We start from the raw sequence: 24,769 nt of genomic DNA, 5'->3' as shown, positions 1-24,769 counted from the left end.
GAACACCAGGAAACACTTTTTTACTGCAAGATGCATTAAGGTGTGAGATAGGCTTACAGAAGTGGTGGGAACCCCATTGCTTGGGACTCTTATGACTGGACAGAGCTATGGAGAAGATACTGTAGGGAACAGTCCTGCTCTGGCCTACATGTAGCATTGGGATCTCAGAGGATGAGACCTAAAAGGATTTTTCCTATTGTTACCTGAACAGTTAGTCAAAATTCAGAGTTTCATGGGCTGCTTCCACTTGGAATCTTTGATTCACTTCTGTTTGTTTATAAAGAATGGACAAAAATGTCATTTCCCTGAACACAATAGGAATAAAACAACAGGAGGCAGTTTCTTTGTTCCTGTTTCCAAGCTTTTTTCTAGTGAGCATGCTACCCAAAAGCACACTTAGGTTTTTCCCAGCATGACATGCCACAAATGCTTCTCTGGTTTTGTCTGGGGCTTCCTTGATGTCTTTGAGCTTTTGGGGTTTTTCAGCTGCTTCTCTCTACATATACACAGAACTCCCTCAAACAGTAACAGGTCCTTGCTTTTACATTCACACCCTAGGAAAAAACCCTCAAATACTATGTTTCAACTCCAGCTCCAGCCTTGTAGGCAGCTTGTATTTTGGGTAGTGGCTTCTATTGGTTTCCACTGTCTGTTCCGTAAAGGAGCATAATTGCTTTTTACATTTATCCTGAACGAAGGGCGGCTGTTACGCCCGCCAGCTTCAACAATGTTTCACTCGACTGCCAGCATGAGCACTACCTTTAGCTGTTGTTTCCTGCTGTTTCTCTCAGGAGCTCATACTCAAATTTACATTGTGGCCATAAATAAAATCCATTGGGTGGTTCTGAATCCTGCTGCTGTGATGAGAGGATGGGTCCTGCTGGGTGTTTGGCCCTAGCACAGTCTCTAGTGTGCAACCCTGAAATTCACTTTAAATCTTTCTGCTAAGTGAGGGAGAGTTCCAGTTTGGAGTCTAAAGTACTGGCTGGACAGTGCACCTCAGTCTGGGTAATTCAGAAAGGACACAGTAGAAGCAAATAAATGACATGGCTTCATGCACTTGGAACAGGATCTGTGTGTGGTCAAGACTATACATAAAAGTGGGATCTATGGGGAAAGGGTGGCATGGGTCCAGAGTCCTGTATAAGTGTGTCAGCTGTTCCTGTTTCTGTTGCTATAAAACAGCATCGTGTGAGAGGCCGGATCCATGAAAAAAGTCCCATTGCTTTCAATGGGAAGAAGAATCAGGCCCTTGAGGAGGATTGGGATGCTTAGCTTTCCAAGGGAATGTGGCACACAGCTCTGTTGTCCATCCGTGATCCACCCTCCAACTTTCTTTCAAAGTATTACTCCATAAGATCATGCCTCAGGCCCTCACACAAAACTCTGCTGTTGATGCATATGGCACTGACCCTATCTTCTCTCTTGGTTTCAGATTGAACTTGTCAGACATTCCATGTGGATTCTCTTCCCTGAGGCAGCTGCAGCGGCTGACTGGATGACTGGCTTCTGGCTCAATGATCAAGAGATGCACTGAGATGACCTAGTGAAGGGGACGAGACAATGTTGCAGAAGATGATCTGCCCCCAGTTACTTGACTACCTTGTGATAGTTGGGGCCAGGTAACCTAATAGCCTCCCAGCTATGGTTTTGCTAGTGGTGGGAGGGGACTGAAGACTTGGCACCCCCTAGCTGTACTCTCAAGTGCCAAGCAAATACTGTTCAGAATATTTATAGAACACTACAATGTGTAGAATGTGCAATTTTGAAATATATCCTATGAGAAAATTATTAATATAGGCTAGATCTCTCTTTCCCTTGAGAAAGAGATTTATTATCCAGAAACCCCAGAAATTATTAATTATCCATAACAAAACCAAATCAGCTGGTATTGCGATTCTAGTGTTTAGTCCTTTCACTAATACTCATTTATGTAAGTTCTTGGGCTGCTCTCTCTATCCTTATATAAAGAATCAAGAATGACTTTTAAAATGTTTTTTATTAACTACCAATAAAATACAAGGGTTAACATACTCATTCAATAGTCAATTAATACTGAGTGGTTATAAAATACAGAATTGATTCTTACAGTATTTGTCAAATACACAAGTAGCATTTGTTGCTGATCAAGGCTTATTTAGAACTTTTTTTATTTATTCAGTAGCTATTTCCTGCATCTTTTTACAATACTTCATTCATGGGTGTATTCCTAAATGGATTAAACTTCCATTTCCAAATGCAAATGACTTAAACATGTTATAGTGTGTCCCACCATCTTTCCTTTTCATGAGACGACCTTGACAAAACTAAAAGTTTATGTTGACTAAACAGGGAAATAATGTATTTGTTATTGGTAGATGATGACTTTTATTGGCTTACAAGGCCAACTGGACTTATTTTAGAAAGAAGTCTGTGGCCAGAGTAGTTTGTCAACTGTACTTAATTTTATTTCTTGACTTCTCTGTAAGAAATATCAGTCCTCTCCAGATATAAGTGTCTCACTGTTTACTGAGAGAGGAGGAGAAAATATTTAATATATATTAGTTTCTTTTAATAAACTTTATTAACTGGAAACAAGGAAGAAACAGCACTCTCTGACCAGAGAGCTCTCTATAGGCCACCAGTGGTCTGTGGGAGAACAGTATGGGAATTACTCTATTAAACATTTATACGTTAACCAGTTTTTGCAATTTGGAGACTATAAAGTGTAAATTCCACTTTAAAATTTTAAAAAATACATCTCTGTTTACAAAAAGTTATCTTTTTAAATTTACAGGATGATATCCTGACTCCATTGAAGTAAATGGAAATTTTGCCATTGGTTTTAGTAGAGCCAGGATTTCATCTGTGTCCTTTAAGATTTATCTAAGTAAAAATATTGTACTGTGCTTTATCTAATAAGGGAACAAAAGTTCTTTTTTTGGTGTACGTTAGGATCATTTGTTCGGTTGGCCTTGTAGGTGAACAAAGTGCTTATAATTTACTTTTTATCTTTAAAAGAAAACTAACAGTGTTTGCTTTCTCACTGTTTCTCTTTATTGTTAGGAGAATTTTAAATGTTGTTCCCTCTTTGCTTCCTATATACCTTTAGTTTGTGGGTCTAGTACACTTCCATTGCAGTTTTATTAAAGTTTATACATTATATATCAATTAAAAGAGTTCCATTAGGCATGATTTTATTATGTTTCTGCCACAGCAGCTCCTTAGTCATGCTCTCAAGAGAGTGGTTTTCTCCTCCCATGAGAGCTGTTGGGCCAGTCTCTGTCTGAGTTCTCCACTGCAGCCAGGGCCCACTTTGCATGCCCTGGTAGGATATCATGATAATTTGAGGCGCCTAAACTTTCTCTCGCAGTATGTTGTCCTCATAGGTCACAGTGATTTGTAGGTGACCTGTGGCAGGTGGAACACATGGGACATAGACTCCCCATTACTGTTGTGCTAACCTCACTCGGTTTAGAATCAGTTTAAAGCAATTTGCCATTGCTGTGGTGAAGGTGCCTTGTCCTGTTCTACACAGCTGCTTCTAGGGACTGACAGTTTGGTATATTCCTGTTGCCACTGGTTGGGATCTGATTCCAGTTTTTCTTGTTGAATTTTCCATATATTTCCCAGGTAAAAACCACCTGCATTTGGACCAAGCTGGCTGAGTTTATGCTCGTAGGGCCAAGTCTGGAGGAGAAAAAAAATCTGTGTCTTCTCTGGCTACGTGTCACCCAGAAATATATGTAGTTGGCTGCATTTTATAAATCAAAATCAGGGAAACTTCCCTTCTCAAGAGGATGCTCTCCCACAGTGATGCACCCATGGATCTCTTCCTTTACTACCACTCAGGGATGTTCGCTCCCCCATCCACCTCAGTGTTGACATTATAGACCATTCCTTTCCTTTCCTGTGATGATTCTGGTCCCCCATGCCTTCCTTCCCCTGTGGTCCTGGGCCTCCTTGTATGTCTACTTACCGAGAAGTTGTGCTCCCTTTAGGTATTGGGGAGGAGGCAAAGGTTGAAGCTGGTTCCATATGGGCTAGACAGGTTGCATGTGGGGTGGCCAAGGGTTATGTTGGAATTGGCCAGCTGGGTAACTGTGTGATTGCGTTCTTTATAGGCAGCCAAGCAGCGATAGTGTGGCCCAGACCCCTGAGCTTCTTCGACGTTACCCTCTGGAAGACCATTCAGATTTCCCTTTGCCTCCCGATGTGGTGTTCTTCTGTCAGCCGGAGGGATGCCTGAGTGTACGGCAAAAACGCATGAGTCTGCGAGATGACACCTCCTTTGTCTTCACACTCACAGACAAGGATTCGGGTGTCATTCGCTATGGGATCTGTGTCAACTTCTATCGCTCCTTCCAGAAGCGAGTGCCCAAAGAGAAAGCAGAAGGCACTGGTGGGCATCGAGTTCGGGATGGACAAAAACCCCCCAAACCTGGGGATGCTTCTGGTGCCCAAGAGGAAGTGGGCAATGAGAGTTCAGAGAGTGGCTCTTCACTGCACACACCAAGCACAGAGTCCACTCCAGATGTGAACCGGTCACCACGCAGTAAGCGTGTGGCCAGAGGCAGTCATCAGTCCCGGAACAGCACCTTGACTTCCCTGTGTATCATTAGTCATTACCCCTTCTTCTCCAGCTTCCGCGAGTGTTTATACATTTTGAAGAGACTAGTGGACTGCTGCAGTGAGAGGCTGCTGGGCAAGAAGCTGGGGATCCCTCGAGGAGTGCAGAGGTATGTGGGGTGGGGAGGGGAAGACAGGCCCTTTCTCATACTCTCCAAGGGCTGCAGATCTCTACTTCAGTCTCTGCTCTAAATGATCTGTAGGTATGTGTTTGCAGGAGTAGTGGAGGTGGTTACTGTTTGTCTGTACTGAGATGTTTCTGTTCTAATTCAGCTTTGCAAGAGGGAGGGATCCGTGATAATTTTTGTAAAAATTCATAGTTGTCTAATTCAATAACTGAATTTTATTTTAAACAGTAGTGCACCTACATGAAACAGAGGCAGTACCCTGCTAATAACTCTATCTAAATCTGATCTGTCCTTTCTAAATCTAGACATTGATACCGTGGTCATCTCTGTGGCATCTGAGTGCCATCGTGATGCATACCATGACAGATATAATTTTGACCATGGAGGTACGGAGACAGAAATTAGAATCATAAGAAGAAAATAATGCAGAGAGTTTCAACTCGGGGGGTGGGGGGGGGAGAAATGTAGCTAATGCATTTGAGGAAAAATAATCTGAAATAAACGCTAAATAGAAAAGAAGAAACCTCAGCAGCAGGAATAGCTGAGAGAGACCAACCAGTGGTTTGTTGTGATAAATGAAATATGAACTTAAAATGTAAACTGGTAGCCAAAAATCTGAGTTTTATGGGATGCATATACAAAAGTATATTTCACCATGGAGCTGAGAAGGCATAGTACCTCTTTCTACAGCCATAGTGTGACTGCACTTGGATTATTGTGTTCACTGCAAAAGGTAGAACCTATACAATAGGAAACAATCCTGTCCTGATTCACACACATATGCTGGGTTATAGTCTTATCTCTAATTTCTGATTCTATAAATATCTTGCTAGTGGTCCCAGGCCTGACTTGGTGGGTGGAGGTAGAAGATGCTATCCCTGCCATCAGGACAATGATCTGCTAGAAATAATGTTTACACCTTAAATCTCCTCAGTGCCATACTACCATAAGAGAGTAAAATGGATTTTATTCTGCCCCATGCATCGTAAGTGGATTTGCCAGCCAAATTCCAGTGTCAGAATCATTCTTGGTGCCAACATCAGAGGCAGGACAAAATTAGTTGGATTTTCAGATGGAAATTTGTGTCGCTCTGGCTTAACTGAGTTGTAAAATGAGCTCTGATAGACACTGAGACAGAATAAAGCTAGAATCTCATATTGATTTCAGTTACTTCTCCGATTATTACTTCTAGAGAGAGAAATAATTTGTGGGGGTGGCCAGATGGAGTGTGCAAGTTGTGTGCAAGCTGGCCAGATGGAGTGTGAAAGCTGGAATTTTCCTGGTAGGAAATGGCCAGTCAGGAGTTAAGAGAAGCTGAGCAACAGCTAAGGGAAAGTTGGGGGCGGTAGAGGGGATGGGCAGGAAGTGAAGGGAGTGTATGGGGAACAAATATTTAATAATTGTCTCTTCAGTCTAGCAGAGAAGGTAAAACATGACCAGTGGCTGGAAGTTGAAGCTAGACCAATTCAGACTGCAAATAAGGTGTACCTTTTTAACAGTGAGATTAATTAATCAGTGGAACAATTTACCGAAGGTTTTGGTGGATTCTTCCTTACTGACAACATTTAAGTTAAGAGTGAGTGTTTCTCTATAAGCTCTGCTCTAGGAATTATTTTGAGGAAGTTCTATGGCCTGTGTTGTGCAGGAAGTCAGGCTAGATGGTCACTACGGTCCCTTCTGACATTAGAATCTATGAATGTAGGTAATGGCCAGGGGCATGGGCTGTAAAGCTGAGTGTGCAGCATCAGGGAAGTTTAAGCTACAGGCTTTCATTATCATAGGACTGGGAGACCCTAGACAGGATGAAAAGAGGGTTTTGAGGTAAAGGCTGCATGGGAGAAAGCTGCTTGCCCCACACTCAGGGACAGTGAGTGTGGTAAAGGAGCAATCAGATGTCCTGTGTACTGGGAATGGCTGGAGAGTAAAAAAATAAAATTGTTCCTAAAACCAAAGCTGTGGTATTCTACCCACCAGAGTACTCTTAAATTCAAAATTCAGTCTATTTGCTCTCCCATCTCTTCCTTATCTGTCTTTCTGCATGAGTCCTTGGGAGCCAACTTCCTGTGGGACTAGATCCCTAAAGAATAAATGTGTATGATAGAATAGTTACCTGGCCCTACCTATAACATGGAGCTGTATCACTTCAGTGGGATCTGTGTACACTAGCTAAAGGGGAGACCTTCAGCTCTCCAAGTGGGAAATGATGCTTAATCACGTTGCCAGATTAGAATATTGCAGACGGGTTTGAGGATGAGATTATTCTCTTTACAGGCCATCCATTTCCCTAAAATGCTAAGGAACTTCACAGACTAGCTAGAGGAATCTGTATTTCTGTCAATGAAATGGGACACTTTAGCTGTTATACAGGTCACGGCAACATTGCTCAACAGTTTAGGTCAGGAAGTAGGAAAAAATATCTTAAGTGAAAACTGCTGGAGAAATATAATGAAGCTCAGTGTAATTACCTGAATTGGAATTTGGGCCAGATGCCAGGATCCTCAAATTCTTCTGAAAAATGCATTGGGATTTTTAAATGTTCAGGCTCTGGTTTTGTTGCCTTTAGCAGCACAGAGTTTTATAACACCGTGTTGGAACATTGATTCATTGAAGTCTCATGGGGAGTGCCACCTACTGAATCCTGTTCTGGGGTTTCTTGGGAGATCTGGACCCTGTTTAGCTAATGAGATCTGATGAGACCCTAGCCCAAGGTGGTATGCCTGTGACCGTTCTCACCACAGCAAGATTTATGTTCCTAGTGACTTTGCTTGAACAGAGTAATTTAAACACTAATCCTTCCTCTTCCCTGGCTGGACAGCGAGGACTATGTTACACTGTTTTCTGCTGCCTTGTAGTCTTTGGGTAATCTGGCCTTCCATGGAGGAGCCTGGCAAAATTCTGAGTGGAGCAGCTGCAGAATGTCTCTATGGGACTGTGTTAACCTTGTCATTTTCCCCACACAGGGATACCATGTGGCGGATTTTCACAGGTGCTCTCCTAGTGGAAGAGAAATCCAGTGCATTGCTACATGACCTGCGTGAGATAGAGGCCTGGATTTATCGCCTGCTCCGCTCACCTGTACCTGTTGCAGGCCAGAAGCGAGTGGATGTGGAAGTCTTGCCACATGATTTGCAACCTGCCTTGACGTTTGCTCTTCCTGACCCATCTCGCTTCACGCTAGTGGATTTCCCTTTGCATCTGCCCTTGGAACTTTTGGGAGTGGATGCCTGTTTGCAGGTGCTGTCCTGCATCCTTCTGGAGCACAAGGTGAGAAGGAGATGTTTGTTTTTGTTTTGGTTGGTCGGTCAGTCGGTCGGTCTATGGCTACTAACCAGTACAAAGCTAATTAGAAATCTAACAATGTTGGTGAATAGGACTGATGTCCCTCTGCAGTTCTAGGAACAGTTAGCATGTGGGAGGCCCCACTTAAGGTTCCAATCTGGGAGGGTCTTGCTTTTTGTGCAGAGTGTTCAGAGGTTTGTTTGTGGAAAGACTTTTGCTGATGCAGGGTCAGCCCATCTAATAACAGCCAGGTCACATGGAGGCAGAGCAGGGTCTCACATAACCCTGTGGAAGCATCAGGAAAGGGAGAGGTTTACTTTGGAACCTGAGCTCCTTTGTGGGGATCCCTGGCCTGGATGAATGATGGATATGGTGCTAACGTGAGTTTTCTTGGCCACAGGTGGTGCTGCAGTCCCGAGACTACAATGCTCTCTCTATGTCTGTGATGGCATTTGTGGCTATGATCTATCCACTAGAGTACATGTTCCCAGTGATCCCACTGCTCCCCACCTGCATGGCTTCTGCAGAACAGGTATGTTACATTATCTCATCAGCTGCAACTTCAGTTCTGTCCTGCATTCTTCTGCTGTAAGAACTCTGTCTAGTGTGGGCTGACCTGATATTTTAGGGAATAAAAGGCCCCATCTCCAAGTGGTTGGTCTTAATCTACTACAAGTCAATAGCAACCCGATGTTATTTTGATCCCTTCGTGCAATCTGGTCAGTATAAATGTGAGAGCTGCCTTCTCTGCAGCTCCTGCTATCAGGAACAACTTCCTATATCGCTTCAAAGTTTTTCAGTGTAGATTTTAAAATACTTTTTCTTCATTGCCTGTGCTGCCTTAGTGACACCATTGGCTTGAAATTGAACTAGTTTTTTTTTTAAATTGCTTTATTCCCAGAGCAGTGGAATCAGCACCTTCAATCAGTACAAAATACATTCAGATTCTGCATTTGTGCTGTATCTGTCTGTGTCTGTGACTTGTTCCCTGTCTAGCTTGGGCTCTGCTGTGAACTTTTTCCCCACTGGGCCCATGAGTAGAGCAGCAAGCTGTTGGGTTTCTTCTAAACAATTTTCCCTTCCCAAGAGGCTGGTTACTTCACCAAAGGAAAGCGTATCCATTCTGGATGGTTGCTGGAAAAATTGCATTCCTTCTTCTCCAAGACCTTTTGAGTTTTGTCCTCTTTGTGTCCTTCCGTTGAACTCTGTATCAGAGCTGTGGGATGGATGCCTGCTGTGATAACTGGCTGGTACCTTTTGTGTTTTCCCCTCTCTTGTAACTGGATTGTAGACCATGTGTTTAGGAAGCAAGGTGTGAGCATTACCAATACAGATCTTTCCCTTATTCTTTCCTTTTGTCCTCTAGTTACTATTGGCCCCCACACCTTACATCATTGGGGTCCCAGCCAGCTTCTTCCTTTACAAACTAGACTTTAAAATGCCTGATGATGTGTGGCTTGTTGACCTGGACACCAATAAGGTAAGTGATCCACGCTCAGGAGCCTTTGGTTTTGATGAGAGGGGACAGTTTAGTGGAAACCCCAGTGCCCATAGTGGATTTGAGAAATGCAATGCACATGCCCAAGTGCACACATGACTGCAGTCACATCGCTTTCTGCTGCCCCAATGCTTTTACTGCGTGGTTTTCTAGGCCCTATCTCGAGGTTCTCTTTTCCCACACCCCTCATACTATTTCAGCTGAAAATGACTTTTGAATGGAATTTATTTTTTTCTTAAATCATTATAATAGAAATAATGTAGCAGTTAGGGCAAATTTAAAGCAGTCAGTCTGCCTGCCCTGTGAGAAACTGCACAGGGAGAATAAACCCTCACAGGAGTTATAAAACCACATTGTCTGCTTGGCAGTCAGGACCCTATTTTTTTTTACAGCTTTTGGAGGAGAGAGAAAATTAGATCTGGTAAGTGTCTTCCTGCAGCATTTGGTGTGATAATTCAAAGAGGACCTTATAAGCAACTCTACATTGTGGTATCAACAGTGTTGCTTAACATCCCGCATGTAACATCCTCTAATAAACTGGGAATCTGAACGTTGAGTGTGTTAAGAAAAGTTTGAATTTTTTTTTTGTGAAGAGTAAAGTAACTCCTCTCTAACCCCAAGGGAGTGAAAATCTAAGTACTGATCCTATTTAAGGGTACGTCTACACTATCCACCGGATCAGCGGATAGTGAGCAATACTGGGGATAGATGCGATAGTGGTGAGAGGCAGAAGTGGAGTCGACGGGGGAGCGATGGCAGTTGACCCCGCGCCGTGAGGACGTGAGATAAGTCGACCTAAGATACGTCGACTTCAGCTATGCTATTCTCATAGCTGATGTTGCATATCTTAGGTCGATTTGCACCCCCCCCCAGTGTAGACCAGGGTTACGTCTTCTGCAGCCTTTGTTCTTTGGTCCCTATCATGTCTCATAAAGCACAGGACTCCAACCTGGGGGTGGCTACTATTGAGAATTGTTTTTCTGTTTAATTCCAGGTGATTGTTCCCACGAACGCAGAATCTTTGCCAGTCCTACCGGAGCCAGAGGCATTAGAGCTTAAAAAACACCTGAAACAGGTAAGTGGTCACTCCAGGGGTCTGGTGAGGAATGGGCATCAGACTAGCTACAGTGCCTCAACTCAGCAGGTGTTGATCTATGTAAGAGGGCAGCTGTGCAGATCAGTGGGTCTAGCATAGCACATTCTATAAGGGGCCATTTGGCACTTGGATACCGTGATGCCAGACACTTGAGACTGACTTCGAGTAGAGAAAGCAGAGCGCAAGAAGATCCCTCTTGTTCAGTCAACTGCCTCTCAGTCAGCTAACCACCTGGCCTGGGGAGGCCTCCTGCTCTGAGTGTGGCAGTGGACTCTGTCAGCATGGGCAGCTGAGTAATAAAGTTGCAAGGACCTACTTCCTTGAGACCCATAGGCCATGTGGTTCCTTCCCAAACGGCTCTCCTTCCAGACTTACCAAAACCTGAGGCTGTTCTCTTGTTTGCAGAGCTCCCTGTAAATCTCCTCAGAGGTCTTCATCTTCTTCAGTTGTTTTTCCATTTGCTCTTCTCTCCCCTCCCTCCCCCTGCTTTGCTTAGGGAAGTGTGGGGCTGGAAATGTCTTATTTTATATGTTTTAAGATGCCTATTTCTTCAGAGAGTCCTTCTAGAGGGTGTCTGGTAGGCTCTTCCCCTGCTGCCCCCAGGTTAGAATAACCTGAATAACGACACTGCAGGCTTGTAGAGCAGTCAGTCTTAGAACCCGCATAGGGAGAGGCAATTCTTGATTAAGTCCTAAGTGGAGCACAGTCGTTCTGTGAATACAGCTGAACCACTTGGCAATAGCAATCATGATATAATTAAATTTAACATCTTGTGGGAGGAGAGGGAGGAATACAAAAGAAGCCCTACCACAGTAGCGTTTAACTTCAAAAATGGGAGCTACACAAATAGAAATTAAAAGGAACAGTCACAAGAGTGAAATGCCTATAAGCTGCATGGAATCTTTCTGAAAACACCATAATAGAGGCTGAAATTAAATGTATACCCCACATTAAAAAGAACAGTGAGAGAACCAGAAAATGGCACAACAGAGTGAAAGAAGCAGAGACCAAAAGGCATACTTTAAAAATTGGAAGTCAAATCCTATTGAGGAAAATAGAAAGGAAAATAGATTCTGGCAAGTCAAATGTAAAAGTATAAATAGGACAAAAATGAATTTGAAGAGCAGCTAGCAAAAGATTCAAGAACTAACAGCAAAAACATTTTTTAAGTACATCCAAAGCAGGAAGGCCTGCTAAACAATCAATGGGGCCATTGGATGGTTGAGGTGCTAAAGGAGCACACAAAGAAGACAAGCCCATTGTAAAGAAGTTAAATGAATTCTTTGCATTGGTCTTCATTGTAGAGGATGTGAAGGAGATTCCCACACTTGAGCAATTCTTTTTAGGTGATGTATCTGAGGAACTATCCCAAATTGAGGTCCCATTACAGGTGGTTTTTGAACAAATTGATAAATTAAGCAGTAGTAGGTCACCAGGGCCAGATGGTATTCACCCAAGAGTTCTGAAGGAATTCAAATGTGAAATTGTAGAGCTACTAACTGTGATATGTAACCTATCACTTAAATCAGATTCTGTACCAGATGACTGGAGGATAGCTAATGTGACACTATTTTTTAAAATAGGCTCCAGAGACTACCCTGGCACTTACAGACCAGTGAGCCTAACTTCAGTACCGGGCAAATTGGTTGAAGTACAGAACAGAATTATTAGAGACCCAGATGAACACGATTTGTTGGGGAAGAGTCAATAGGCCTTTTGTAAAGGGAAATCATTCCTCACCAATCTATTAGAATTCTTTGAGGGGGTCAACAGATGTGGACAAAGGTTTTCCAGTGGATATAGTGTACTGGGACATTCAGAAAGCCTTTGACAAGGTCCCTTACCAAAGGCTCTGAAGCACAATAAGCAGTCATGGGATAAGAGGGAAGGTCCTCTCACAGATCAGTAACTGGTTAAAAGACAAGAAACAAATGGTAGGAATAAATGGTCAGTTTTCAGAATGGAGATGTAAATAGTGTCCCCCAGTGATGTGTACTGGGGCCAGCGCTATTCATCATATTCATACATGAGCTGGAAAAAGGGGTAAATGATGAAGTGGCAAAGTTTTCAGATGATTTAAAGCTAATCAAATAATTAAGTGCAAGGCAGGCTGTGCAGAATTAAAAAGGGATCTCACAACACTAGATGACTGGGCAACAAAATGGCAGATGAAATTCAGTATTGATAAATGCACATTGGAAAACATCCCAGCTATATGTACAAAATGATGGGCTCTAAATTCACAGTTACTACTCGAGAGAGAAATATTGGCATCATTGTGGATAGTTCTCTGAAAACACTCATTCAATGTGCAGCGGCAGTCAAAAAAGCTAACAATGTTAGGAAGCATTAGGAAAGGAATAGATATATGAGACAGAAAATATCATGTCACTATGTAACTGGTACCCCTACACTTGTGATACTGTGTGCAGTTCTGGTCACCCTATCTCAAAAAAGTTATATTAGAAATGGAAAAGGTACAGAGAAGGGCAACAAAAATGATGAAGGGTATGGAACAGCTTCCATCTGAGGAGAGGTTAAAAAGGCTGGGAGTGTTCATCTTGGAAAAGAGATGATCGAGGGAGGATATAATAGGGGTCTATAAAATCATGAATGGTGTCGAGAAAATGAATAAGGAAGTGTTATTTACTTCTTCACGTAACACAAAAACCAGGGTGTCAGCCAGTGAAATGAATAGACAGCAGGTTTAAAACAAAGAAAAGGCAGTTCTTCTTCACACAATGAAGTCGTCAACCTTGGAGCTTGGTGCCAGGGGTTATTGTGAAGGTCAAAATTGTCACTGGATGAAAAAAAGTTAGATGAGTTCATGGAGGATGAGTCCATGAATGGCTATTAGCAGGATAGTAAGGGATATAACCCTGTGCTCTGGGTGTCCTTAGGTCTCTGACTATCAGATTCTGGGACTGAAGGATGGGATAGATCACTTGATGCTTGCCTTGCTCTGTTCATTCACTTTGAAGCGTCTGTTACTGGTCTCTATTGGAAGAGAAGATACTAGGCTAAATGGACCATTGGTCTGACCCAGTATGGTTATTCTAATGTTCTGATGTAATAACAATTGCTTAAGGGGTATGTACACTGCAAAGAAAAACCCTCAGCACCGAGTCTCAGAACCCTAGTCAGTTGACTTGACCTCAAGGGGCTTGGGCTGCCAGGCTAAAAATAGCAATGTAGGTGTTCCCACCTGGGCTGGAGCCTAGGATCCAAGATCCTCCCACCTCTCTGGGTTTCAGACTCCTGGCTCTAGCCTGAATGGGAATATTTACACTGTTATTTTTAGCCTCGCAACCCAAGCCAGTTGACCTGGGCTCCGAAATAGTGCCCTGCTGGTTTTTCTTTGCAGTAGCCCTAGACAGAGTTTTTTCAGAAACTGCTCACTTCTCCTCTCCTTTAGAGTAGTGAGTAGGTTGGGGTGGGGGGAAAGAGAAATCCCTGGGAACTTTACAGCTTCAGTGAGTATACTTGGCCAGCAGAGGGACCCTTGAGATATGCTTTAGGGTTTTTCAGCCAGTCTCTATCGCTTGCTGCAGTTTGGGGTCTAGTTAGTACCCCACATCTTGTTTTCGCCTGCGTAAAAGCTCCAGGTCTCTCCTTGGCGCACACAATGTGGCCTTTGGACTTGGACTTGACTCCTCTCTCTCTCTGTCTCTCTCAAATAAACTTTTCCCTCTTTCCATAAATGAGGTCCCAATGCCTCCTCTCAGGTCCTGTTAAGCCATTAATCAGCTTGGGACAGGGTTGGCTGTTCCTGTCAAGCAGATTTTATCTCTCTATTTCTATTTTTCTTCCTCTGTACACTGCATGTACTACCTAAAGGTAAAGTGTGTTGGTGAGGGCTGCTATTTCTGCCTCTGCAGAACAATTTGTATAACCTTTTTTAGAATCCCAGATGCCCTGCTGCTTTCACCAGAAAATGATCCTGCAGTGGAAACAACACTTACTACCCCAAAACCTGTTTTTTTCCGTACAGTTTAAGGGCTGTTCAGCCAAACCCCCAAACACTGGGGAGAGGTTGAATATTAGTAGAACAAAATGTAATATTTCTTTGGCAACTTCTGTCCAAGGATTCCAAAGCAATCAACTAAGCTCAGAGCACATCTGGCCACTGCCGGGGAAGGGAGAACGCTAACTACCCGCTGGCACACAGCAATATGGAAAGGGAAAACGTTGGCCAGCGACACTGAGTTTAACACCTAACCCTTACATAGAATGCTATCTGGTCATTAATATCCATGAAGAGCAGCAAGGACCTTAGATTTTAAAGTCTCATTGGAAAAATCTCTGTTCACAACCTGGAGACTAGAATGTTATCCCTTTCTGGGAAAAAAGGAGGGTCTAGTGGGGAGCAGATGAGTGGTGATGGAGCATGCTGGCTTCTTTCAGGAATTGCACTGATTTGTGGTCCTTTTTATTTCCTTTCTCATCTGTGATATTTGGTAGTAATAGTTTTTTTTTTTCTCCATCTGTCTGTGGTCATGTGTTCGTCTTGGCTGCTGATGTTGTCATGTGATCTTCCATCTTGCCTCCAGTGTCTGGTTAGCATGACTGCTATCACTCAGCAACAGCTGCTCACGCCTGACAACAAGGTTCTTTATTTTACTCTTTTTTCCTCTCAACTTTCCACGATTTTTATTCTTCTTCTGTGCTTTACTTATTGACTTTTGAAAGGGAGGCTAGAGGAGGAGACTCAAGGAGCAGGAGGAGAAATGGGGAGATTTGGGACCAATCTGGTTGTAAGACTAGGAAGTTAAACCTTTACTGCTTTAGTGCACTTTCAAGATAATGCTATCAGGGCTTGGGATAACACAATTTCTATACAAAGGCACAGAATTCACCCAGGTGAGAAACTGAGAATTGCAGGTTTATGTCCTGGGATTATGGATTATGGCTAACAGCCAAGATGCTGATTGGTTCTAAAGAGTGTATTTCTGACTACTGGAGATAGGAATAAATCTCCAACAAGCTGCTAGGATCCAGAATGCTGCACACCCTGAACCTGGCAGGTTTTGGACTATTGGAAGCATCTGTTTTTACTTTTATCAACCATTCAGAAATCTGACACTGTGTGCTATTCCCAGGACTGTGTCATCAGTAAGGAGATAGATGGGCAATCCAGCAAATGCAGAGTCCACACAAGGATTTCTTTCTTGGCTGATTGGAGGGCAGAGAATGGTGTAGACATGCTCCTGAGAGTGCACTAGAACCTGACACAAGGGCTGTGTTTGCTCAGGGGTTAAGTAAGCTCTACTCTTTATATTCTTACCTGAATAATGGTTTCTTGCTGACAGTGCATGTGACCTGTTGCTTCTCAGGCCTTGGCCAGCATGAGTCTGAATACCCAGCCCATCCTTAACCTAGAGAAGTTTCATGAGGGACAGGAGATCCCACTGCTCTTGGGAAGACCTCAGAATGGTCTACAGTCCACCCCTTCCACGGAATTCAACCCCCTGATCTATGGCAATGATGTGGACTCTGTGGATGTGGCCACCAGGTGAGCTGACTAGGCACTACATGCTGAATCTCCATAGGTTCACACTTGAGAAGGAAGTGCAGGGCTTTCCGAGGGTGCCATGTTGTAAGCCAGTCTGTATCTCTGTCCTTCAGATAAACACTGAATGTTAGCTACAAAAAAAAAAAATTCTCTTCAAATAAACATGTCAAGGCAGTGGTTACCATGAAGTTTGTGTCAGGGGCTCACTGATGATGATGCAGAACATGGCAGCAAAGGCAGGATGGCTAATGAGAATGAATTTATAGACATGGAAATTACCATGTCCAAGGGGGAATCAAAACTTGAAGGGCTCAAGATGAGGAGATTGGATAGTCTCACTCCCAGAACGTTGAAGGAGCATGAAATTGCTAGTCTGGTAGCAAGGATTTTTAATAAATCTATGAGATGGGGATGGTACGATATGGCAGCAGAATAGCAGACCTCCTATCTATATTTAAGAAAATGAAATAAAGTGATCCAGGCAACTTCAGACCCGTTAATCTGACCTCAGTAATATGCAAGGCTTTAGAACAAATTTGGATGGAAAAAATAATTAAAGAGATGGAGGTAAAAGGAAAATAGAATCAATTGCAGCATGGGTTTACCAAAGGTAGATCATGCCGGACTAATATATCTTTCTTTTGTTAAGATAACTGATTTTTTTAGATAAGAGAAATGCAGTAGATCTAACGCATCTGGACTTCAGTAAAGCGTTTGACATGGTGCCACATGGGAAATTAGTGGTTGGAGAGGTGGGGAAGGAACTGGCTAACAGAGAGAAAACTACAGGTTGTAGTGAAAGGAGAACTGTCTGGCTGGAGAGAGCATACTAGTGGAGGTCCTTGGGGTGGCTTTTGGGACCAATGTTGTTTAACATTTTCATTAATGGCCTTGGCGCAAAAAGTAGAAATGTGCTAATAAAATTTGCTGATGACACGAAGCTGAAAGGTATCATCACTACAGTGGAGGACTAGAATATTGGATGACCTTAAGTACTGGAGTAATAGAAATCAGATGACAAGTTTCAGAGTAGCAGTATGTTAGTCTGTATCCACAAAAAGAACAGGAGTACTTGTGGCAGCTTAGAGACAAACAAATATATTTCAGCATAAATTTAATAGGACAAAGTGCAAGATCTTGCTTTTAGGGACTAATAATAAGAATTTCTGCTATAGGCTAGAGGCTCATCAGTTAGAAATGACAGATAAGGAGGAAGATATGGGTGTATTAGTAAACTGTATGATGACTGAGACACCAAAGTGATGTGTTCATTTCCCGCATTTCCCCATAGCTTATCTCAGCTGCCCTCCCTAGGTCTCAGCAGCTTAATAGTGAGTTCAGGTTAATTCACATGCCCTGTGTATTAGCTGCTTCCCACTAGTCATATTCACTGTAAGAAATGTAACTCCCAGAAACCTGTCTTCTTATTAGCAACTCTACTGGCTGGTATAAGGGATGATCAGCCATGAAGGGGCTTCTTTGCCAGAAGTAGTTGGTTGGGCTGACAATCCTTGTGTGAGTTGAGCATACAAAGCACCTGCTGTAAGGGAAAGGAAAGTTAAACTAAAGCAGTTTCTTGAGAGAATCCCTTTTCCCAGTGGGAGTCACACATGTTCCCACTCCTATCTTGTATCACCCTTCCCTTTTGGAAACACTCCTGGTGGAAAGGTTGCCTTTTGTGTAACATTTAAAGGCCCTGTCTGTCCCCCTCCCCTTTGAAGTTCCATGTCTGCATCTGACATATTACCATCTATTTCCTTCTTAGGGTTGCTATGGTGAGATTCTTCAACTCACCAAATGTTTTGCATGGTTTCCAGATGCACACCCGCACCCTTCGTCTCTTCCCCCGGCCTGTGGTGGCCTTTCAGGCCAATTCTTTTCTTGCGTCTAGGCCAAAGCAGACAGCTTTCGCAGACAAGCTGTCTAGGACACAAGCAGTGGAGTACTTCGGAGAGTGGTCACTCAACCCAACTAATTATGCTTTTCAAAGGATCCACAACAGTAAGTCCTGGTCCTGCCTTTCCACTCAGCTTGTCTAATGCAGAAGCTTCTAATATGGAGACAGTACTGGGAAAGAGGTTGGCTAGTCAAACACACTATTCCAGCAGTGGAGCCTATTGCTGTGGAAGGGACCGTCTTTTCCAGTAAGGGTCCATGAAATGAGTCTTGAACTGAGACCTTCTTGTCCCAGTTGGTTGTGAGTTTCTGTTGGATTATTGTCATTGTTACCCTCCCTCTGTTTGTTCTACCTTTTTGTGTCTTGTCTGTCTGCATGCTGTAAGCTTCTCAGGACAGGGGACTCTTTTCCTACGTGGTTTTATAGTGCCTAGCACAACGAAGGCCCACTTAATCAAGGCCTCTCAGTGTTGTCATAATACAAATAACTAAGTTCATTTAACTCTCTTTTTTCCTGTTTTCTTTGCAGACATGTTTGACCCAGCCCTGATTGGTGACAAACCAAAATGGTATGCTCACCAGCTTCAACCAATCCACTACCGTGTCTATGATAGCAATTCCCAGCTGGCTGAGGCATTGAGTGTCCCCATAGAGAAGGAAACAGATTCTGAACCTACTGATGACAGGTTGGTGGGGAACATGACACTATTCAGTTGTTAACTAAAGGTCATTATAAATATTCTGGTCATCTCTTGCTTTGCTGTTGCAACCTGTTTCTCTGACCTCAAAGACTCCCACCTTGTTTCTTCAGTCTATAAAAAGCACTGCTGCTAAAGTAATTTTTCTTCCTCGCTGCTCTGACTGTGTCACAGCTGCCTCAGATTCCCTTCATTGGCTTTCATGAACTCTTCATCTTCACTTTCAAGCATTCTTTTTAACATCACTCTGCCTTCGCCTCTGATTCCTCCTACTCCTTTTGGTCCACTTGGATTTCTATACTCCCTTTTGCCATGCTCCTCTCTTTGCTTTTTTCCATGCTGTCCTTTGCTCATGGATTGTCCTTCCTCCCTTATTGCAACAAGTATCCCCTCTTTCTTTCAAATCCCGCCTCAAAACACACAACTACATGAAGCCTCTCAATGTTAATTGACCGCTTGAGAAGAACTATTCATGAATTTAATAAAACATAAATAGCTGCAGCCCTTCTGAGTGGTGATTGTATTCCAGCCCCCAAAGCTGTGTCTCTGCTTTATTGTTTTTTGTTTGTCTCTCAGCTTGCAAGCTCTTCGGAGCAGGACCTTGTCTGTTCTCTATGGGCTGTGCAGCACCAAGCACACTAACAGAAGTGGTCTGTTATTAGTTTATCAAGGAAGGACTTCGTGCTTTCTGATTCCCTCATGCTTTCCCCTCCCCTCCTCTCTCCTGAGAGCTCAAACACTCCTCCATAGCTACAAGTGGTCAGTTCACTCCACTTTGATGAGGGCCAGTGAGTTGCTCTTCACATCTTCTCTTCACCTATCCTGGAATTGTTAAATGTGCTTGTGAAGGGGTCCATTCTGGACTGTGGGACTGCTGATTCCCCGAACCCTCCAACCTGGGTTGCCTCTCACACTGTGATGCTGATGTCAAGCTACAAACCTCTGACAGATACTGCACTTACACAGAATCCACAGGCAGGGATACACCCAACTGAGTTACACTGAATAATCTCCTAGCCACTCATGAACCATCAATAGAGAGGCTCCAGCCAATTTTCTCCAGCTCTACACCCCAAAACTGTACTGTCTTCACTGCTCAAGGCCCTGTTTGGCTGTGCAAGTTCATTAAGTAGTTTGTCACACTCTCAATGTGGAATGGACACACACTAGCCTTTGTAAATTGAGCTGAGATGTCCCAAGCACTTCAACGAAAAGACACTGTTTTAGGAAAAATATAAAACAGATTTCTTAACTATAGAAAGATAGGGATTTGAAGTGATTGTAAGTAGCAAGCATAGAGATCAAAGTTGGTTACTTAAGAAATAAAAATAAATTTGCAATCTAAATTCTACAGATTAAGCAGGATTTGAATCAAGCAGTATCTTAGCAGGAAAGATGGCGCAAGCAGGTTACAGTTCCTCATTACAAAGGCTTAGACCACCCTTCCCCAGTTCAGTGTTTTTGTCTTCTAGATGTTGAGTTGGGGGAGGGCGAGGAAAGAGTGATGATGTCACATTCCTTCTTTTATATTTTCTTCCAGCTTGCTGGAAAGATCTTTGCTGGGATGTGGGGATCGGGCAGTCCCCACTGGTCAAGCAGTCTCCATTGCATACGTGCTCTCTCTGAGAAGTCTCTGGGATGGCCATTGGGAGAATGGATTCCCTTTAATGGGTCTTCAGCACATCTGGCAGCTCCTTTGTTGCAATTGAAAGGTTGGCTGTGGGCATCTCCCAACCTCGCAATATATTTCAGTAACACATATAGCAATGCTTCATAACTTCACATATAATGATAGCACATAAAAGCCAACAGGATGTTAAAGTTCAACAGATCAAGAATTTTAAAATACCACCTCACAAGGCATACTTTGTACAAAGCATATCATAATTATATGACAGTGGTGAATATGGGGGTTCCAGGGTGCTACTTTGAGATGCAGTGTCACAGTGCGCTCTCTTAAAAATTAGCCTCTGCCTCTGGCTTGTGGCCAGCCACGCTGCTATGACCCTTTTGGAGGGATCAGTGCAGCATGAAGCTTGAACAGCCGTAGAGCAGTGCTGATGATCCATACCTTGTAGCATCCAGCTCCTGTGTTGCTGTTTGGCTGCCTCTCATCTCTCTCTCTTATCCTAGTGGTAGCGACAGCGTGGATTATGATGACTCAAGTTCTTCCTACTCCTCCCTTGGTGACTTTGTCAGCGAGATGATGAAATGTAACATTAATGGTGATACCCCAAGTGAGTAACTAACTTCCTAAGCTGCACTTCCATTGAGCCTGTATGGATCTTCCATCCCCATTCACCTGCACTTTGAGAAAGTTGCCTCTTCTGAGTCTTTCATTCAGAGTGAGAGGCAGGTAGATTATGGTCTGCTCTTATGTAGGAGAGAGAGACTCAGCCTATTCTGTTGTATCCTGGGACAGTCAGAGGAAGAAACTTTCTTCTTTCTGTAAGCATCACTCTCCAAAAAATCTTTGGGAGAGACGAATGAACTGAATGTAGTATTGGTGACAGGAACTAGTTTAACAACCCAGGAAACTAACGTGCTCTATCCACAGAAGATGTGCAGCATGGGCACCAGTAGTGCAAGCTTCTCCCTACCTCACAGTACTCAGTGATCATCAGCCCTGATCAGAAAGAACCATTTTTAGTAGAGAGCAGAGAGAGAATTCTCCTTGGCTTCTGATGAGGCTGCCAGTAAGAGTTTCTGTTGAGACAGTAGTTTTTCTTCCTTAAGAAACTGTTATTGAAACTCCAACTCATTTCTCATGTTGGACAGTAAGGCACTGAGCAGTGTTTGTTCATGGAAGGTTGGTACTATGTGTTAGGCAAGAGGCTGGAATAGTGAGCAGTCTCTAATGCCTGGTGATGTGTTTGCAGATGTTGATCCCCTGACACATGCAGCCCTGGGTGATGCCAGTGAGGTGGAGTTTGATGACTTCCAGGAATATTCAGGGGACCTGGATGCGCAGGCTCTGGACAGTGAGAGCTCTCTGGACAACAACCAGCCTCGCTCAAGTTCCAGCACTACAGCCAGTAGCAGCCCCAGCACTGTCATCCATGGAGTGAATCATGTGTGTACTAGGACTATTGCACGCCCAAGCTAAGGCACAGGGTGGAATCTAGGCAAATGGAATTGGGATGAGGGTGACTCCTACTAAATGGACTTGGGTAGATGAATTTTTCACCCTCTTCATAGACAAGGCTGAGTTTGCTTGCAGCATTATGGTCTTCAGAAAAGTTTCCTTTCAGCACAAGCACCTATATTTCCTATCCCTATCAAACTGTGGTTAGGAATGAGGCACCAGGCCTTATAGCTGAGAGAGTAAGTTCCCTCAACCCTCTGGCACTGTGTGGGGTTGGTTCTGGGAATGCGAGAGCCGGTATAGCAAAATTATGGAGCTAGTAGGTAGAGGGTAGACAGTGAAGAAGATTCATAGATTCTAGGACTGGAAGGGACCTCGAGAGGTCATCGAGTCCAGTCCCCTGCCCTCATAGCAGGACCAAATATTGTCTAGACCATACCAGATAGACATTTATCTAACCTACTCTTAAATATTTCCAGAGATGGAGATTCCACAACCTCCCTGGGCAATGTATTCCAGTGTTTAACCTCCCTAACAGGAACTTTTTCCTAATGTCCAACCTAAACTTTCCTTGCTGCAGTTTAAGCCCATTGCTTCTTGTTCTATCCTTAGAGGCTAAGGTAAACAAGGTGAGGAATAGCTCAGTGGTTTGAGCATTGGCCTGCTAAACCCAGAGTTATGAGTTCAATCCTTGAGGGGGCCTTTTGGGGCAAAAATCTATCTGGGGATTGGTCCTGCTTTGAGCAGGGGTTGGACTAGATGACCTCCTGAGGTCCCTTCCGACCCTGATATTCTATAAATATATATATGCTTTTCTGTCAGACATCCAATATAGAATCACAATATATACAAATATTTTTGATGAACTACTCTCATTATAAGGTTCATACTCTTTTATACTTGTGAGGGGTAGTAATTTAATGACTCATCCATATCGGTAACTCATATTCTTGTATTTGCTGGACAAATACCAGGTAGATAAAAATCCCTCAAAGGGGGTTGGCATTTAAGGCTGTAGTGAGTGGGTATAGTACAGGGGTCTAGAAGACTTTGTAATTTTAAGTCGGATCAGATTTGTGGGGAACACTAAGTGAGAGAAGTGGCAAACACCCAGAACAGAAGCAGGCTTAGCAGTGAGCTGGAGATGCTGGGATGGTGAGGGCTACAAGCCAGAGATGAGTTAGTATAAATGATGCTCTCAAGGAGGGGAAGCATGGACACACACTGAGAGGATCTCTGGAAAACAGTGAGTCTCAGACATCAAAGGGTGATAGGAAACCTTAATAATCAGTTGGATCTCTGGGCAAATAGAATATAAAACTAAGGAGGCAACTTTGCTGCTTTCTGTGAACCTGGAGGAGCCACCCCAGAATAGCAGGTACAACTCTGCCCATGGAGAGAAAACAGTGACGACACAGATCCTGGGAGAGACTGAGGGAGGAGCTGCTTTTACATAGTCTGACAAAAATGAAGAAGAGCAGACTTGCCAGGGGAGCGGAGAAAACAAGAAAAGGAAGTTATCCCCATTACTGTGCAATAGTGGGATACAGAGCAATTCGCTTGAAACGAAGGGAATATTTAATGATAAGATTTGTCGGGCAGCGGAATAAAGCCCCAGAAAGGTGATCAAGGCACTGTTACTGCAGATCTTAAAGCCCAGGGTAGAGGAGCTGGTTGTGGGAATGGTATGCAGAGTCCCTCAGAATGCTTTTCTTGCTCTATCCTATAGTTCTGTGGGAGTGTGCATTGATAAATGGATAAATTGGTTGGTCCACAGGAGTCAGCAGATTCAGCAGAGATGGAGGAGAAGATGATTACTGGGTTTTCAAATCACCTTCCCTCCTTGCCACTGCAACCAAATTTCCCCAAGATGAATCTGGAACGTCGTGATGGTGAAAGCCCAGCTGCCAGCATGAGCTCTGTGGAGGGAATGGTGAAGAAACGAGAGTATGACAATCCATACTTTGAACCACAATATGGGTTTCCTACTGAGGAAGAGGATGAGGAACAGGAAGAGAGCTACACCCCCAAATTCAACCAGAATCTGACTGGGAATCGGTAAGGCTCCCCCATCATTTGCTCTTCAATAAAGGGGTGGCAAGGTCAAATTTGTTACTTCCAGTACTTCAGTGTTTAGCCTTCTTTTCCCCAGGAATCTCCTACATCCCAGGCATGTCCTTATAGTCTCCTCCAGTTGATGCTGAGCAGCTGCAGCCCCTCCTGGCTGGGCACTGACGCTAACTGCAGACTTTGGTTTAAATTTGTGCAGCTGACACAATTACTGACATTTTCCTGAAAGTGTTCTAGGATGTCATCCTTAGATATTGGCTGCAGGAACTTGGAAATCTCCAGTGGCATTTGAGATATGAACACTTGCCTAACTGAATCAAGAGGCATTGCGCTCAGATACCATAGAGATTGGTGATCTTATGTAAAAAATAAAAAAATGCTCAGGGTTTTTAGCACAGAATCATTATGGTGTGCACCTTCTGGCAGGTAATAGAAACATGAACATGGATATATTTGTGCCTCATGTTTCCTCTGTTTAACCCCAGTTTGGTGATACTGCTGTGGAATGGGTCCTAGAAGCTTGTATAAGTGTCAGATTTAATGGCAGCTGGAGTCTGTACAGGGGTGTGAGTAATAGCTGAACTTTCTTCCCCAGGTCTCAGAAGCTACTACGTCCTAACAGTTTAAAGCTGGGCAATGACTCTGATGCGGAGTCGGACTCACGAGGCAGCTCCCCAAATTCCACCATCTCCAACAACAGCAGCGAAGGCTTTGGGAGCCTTATGTCTTTTGCCAGTATGTACTATTGCCTCCTCTAAACTGGTTTTAATGATTCTACCTTAGTGTTCGTGGAGATTCTACCTTAGTGTTTGTAAAGTGGGGAGGGGAGAGAGAGCAATTTGAAACTTCCCCCAAGATGGCAGACCTGTTATCCTTACAGTGCCCTACATACTCTGCAG

The 24,769-nt window shown here is 43.5% G+C and overlaps 1 protein-coding gene across 33 annotated transcripts in view; it reads left to right on the top strand.

Moving 5' to 3' along the window:
- The window catches only part of MADD (MAP kinase activating death domain), a 132,969-nt gene that overhangs the window by 23,509 nt on the left and 84,691 nt on the right, over positions 1–24,769 (top strand). For 20 of the 33 annotated variants that reach the window (XM_030559839.1, XM_030559855.1, XM_030559852.1 and 17 more), the window contains 14 exons: positions 1,436–1,622; positions 4,104–4,718; positions 7,697–8,000; positions 8,416–8,547; positions 9,382–9,495; positions 10,508–10,588; positions 15,160–15,216; positions 15,943–16,121; positions 17,887–18,122; positions 18,547–18,703; positions 20,849–20,952; positions 21,595–21,788; positions 23,578–23,858; positions 24,466–24,605. In XM_030559839.1, coding sequence (XP_030415699.1) covers positions 1,564–1,622; positions 4,104–4,718; positions 7,697–8,000; positions 8,416–8,547; positions 9,382–9,495; positions 10,508–10,588; positions 15,160–15,216; positions 15,943–16,121; positions 17,887–18,122; positions 18,547–18,703; positions 20,849–20,952; positions 21,595–21,788; positions 23,578–23,858; positions 24,466–24,605 — 2,653 coding nt within the window. In that variant the 5' untranslated portion in view covers positions 1,436–1,563. The remainder of the gene's footprint in view (positions 1–1,435; positions 1,623–4,103; positions 4,719–7,696; positions 8,001–8,415; positions 8,548–9,381; positions 9,496–10,507; positions 10,589–15,159; positions 15,217–15,942; positions 16,122–17,886; positions 18,123–18,546; positions 18,704–20,848; positions 20,953–21,594; positions 21,789–23,577; positions 23,859–24,465; positions 24,606–24,769) is intronic. The other 13 variants (XM_030559853.1, XM_030559858.1, XM_030559851.1 and 10 more) reach the window with 1 other exon arrangement.

This window comes from Gopherus evgoodei, chromosome 4, assembly GCF_007399415.2.
Source record: "Gopherus evgoodei ecotype Sinaloan lineage chromosome 4, rGopEvg1_v1.p, whole genome shotgun sequence".
Classification (NCBI taxonomy): Eukaryota; Metazoa; Chordata; order Testudines; family Testudinidae; genus Gopherus; species Gopherus evgoodei.
The sequence above is the reverse complement of the archived record's forward strand: the minus strand, read 5'-3'. Positions and strand labels throughout refer to the sequence as shown.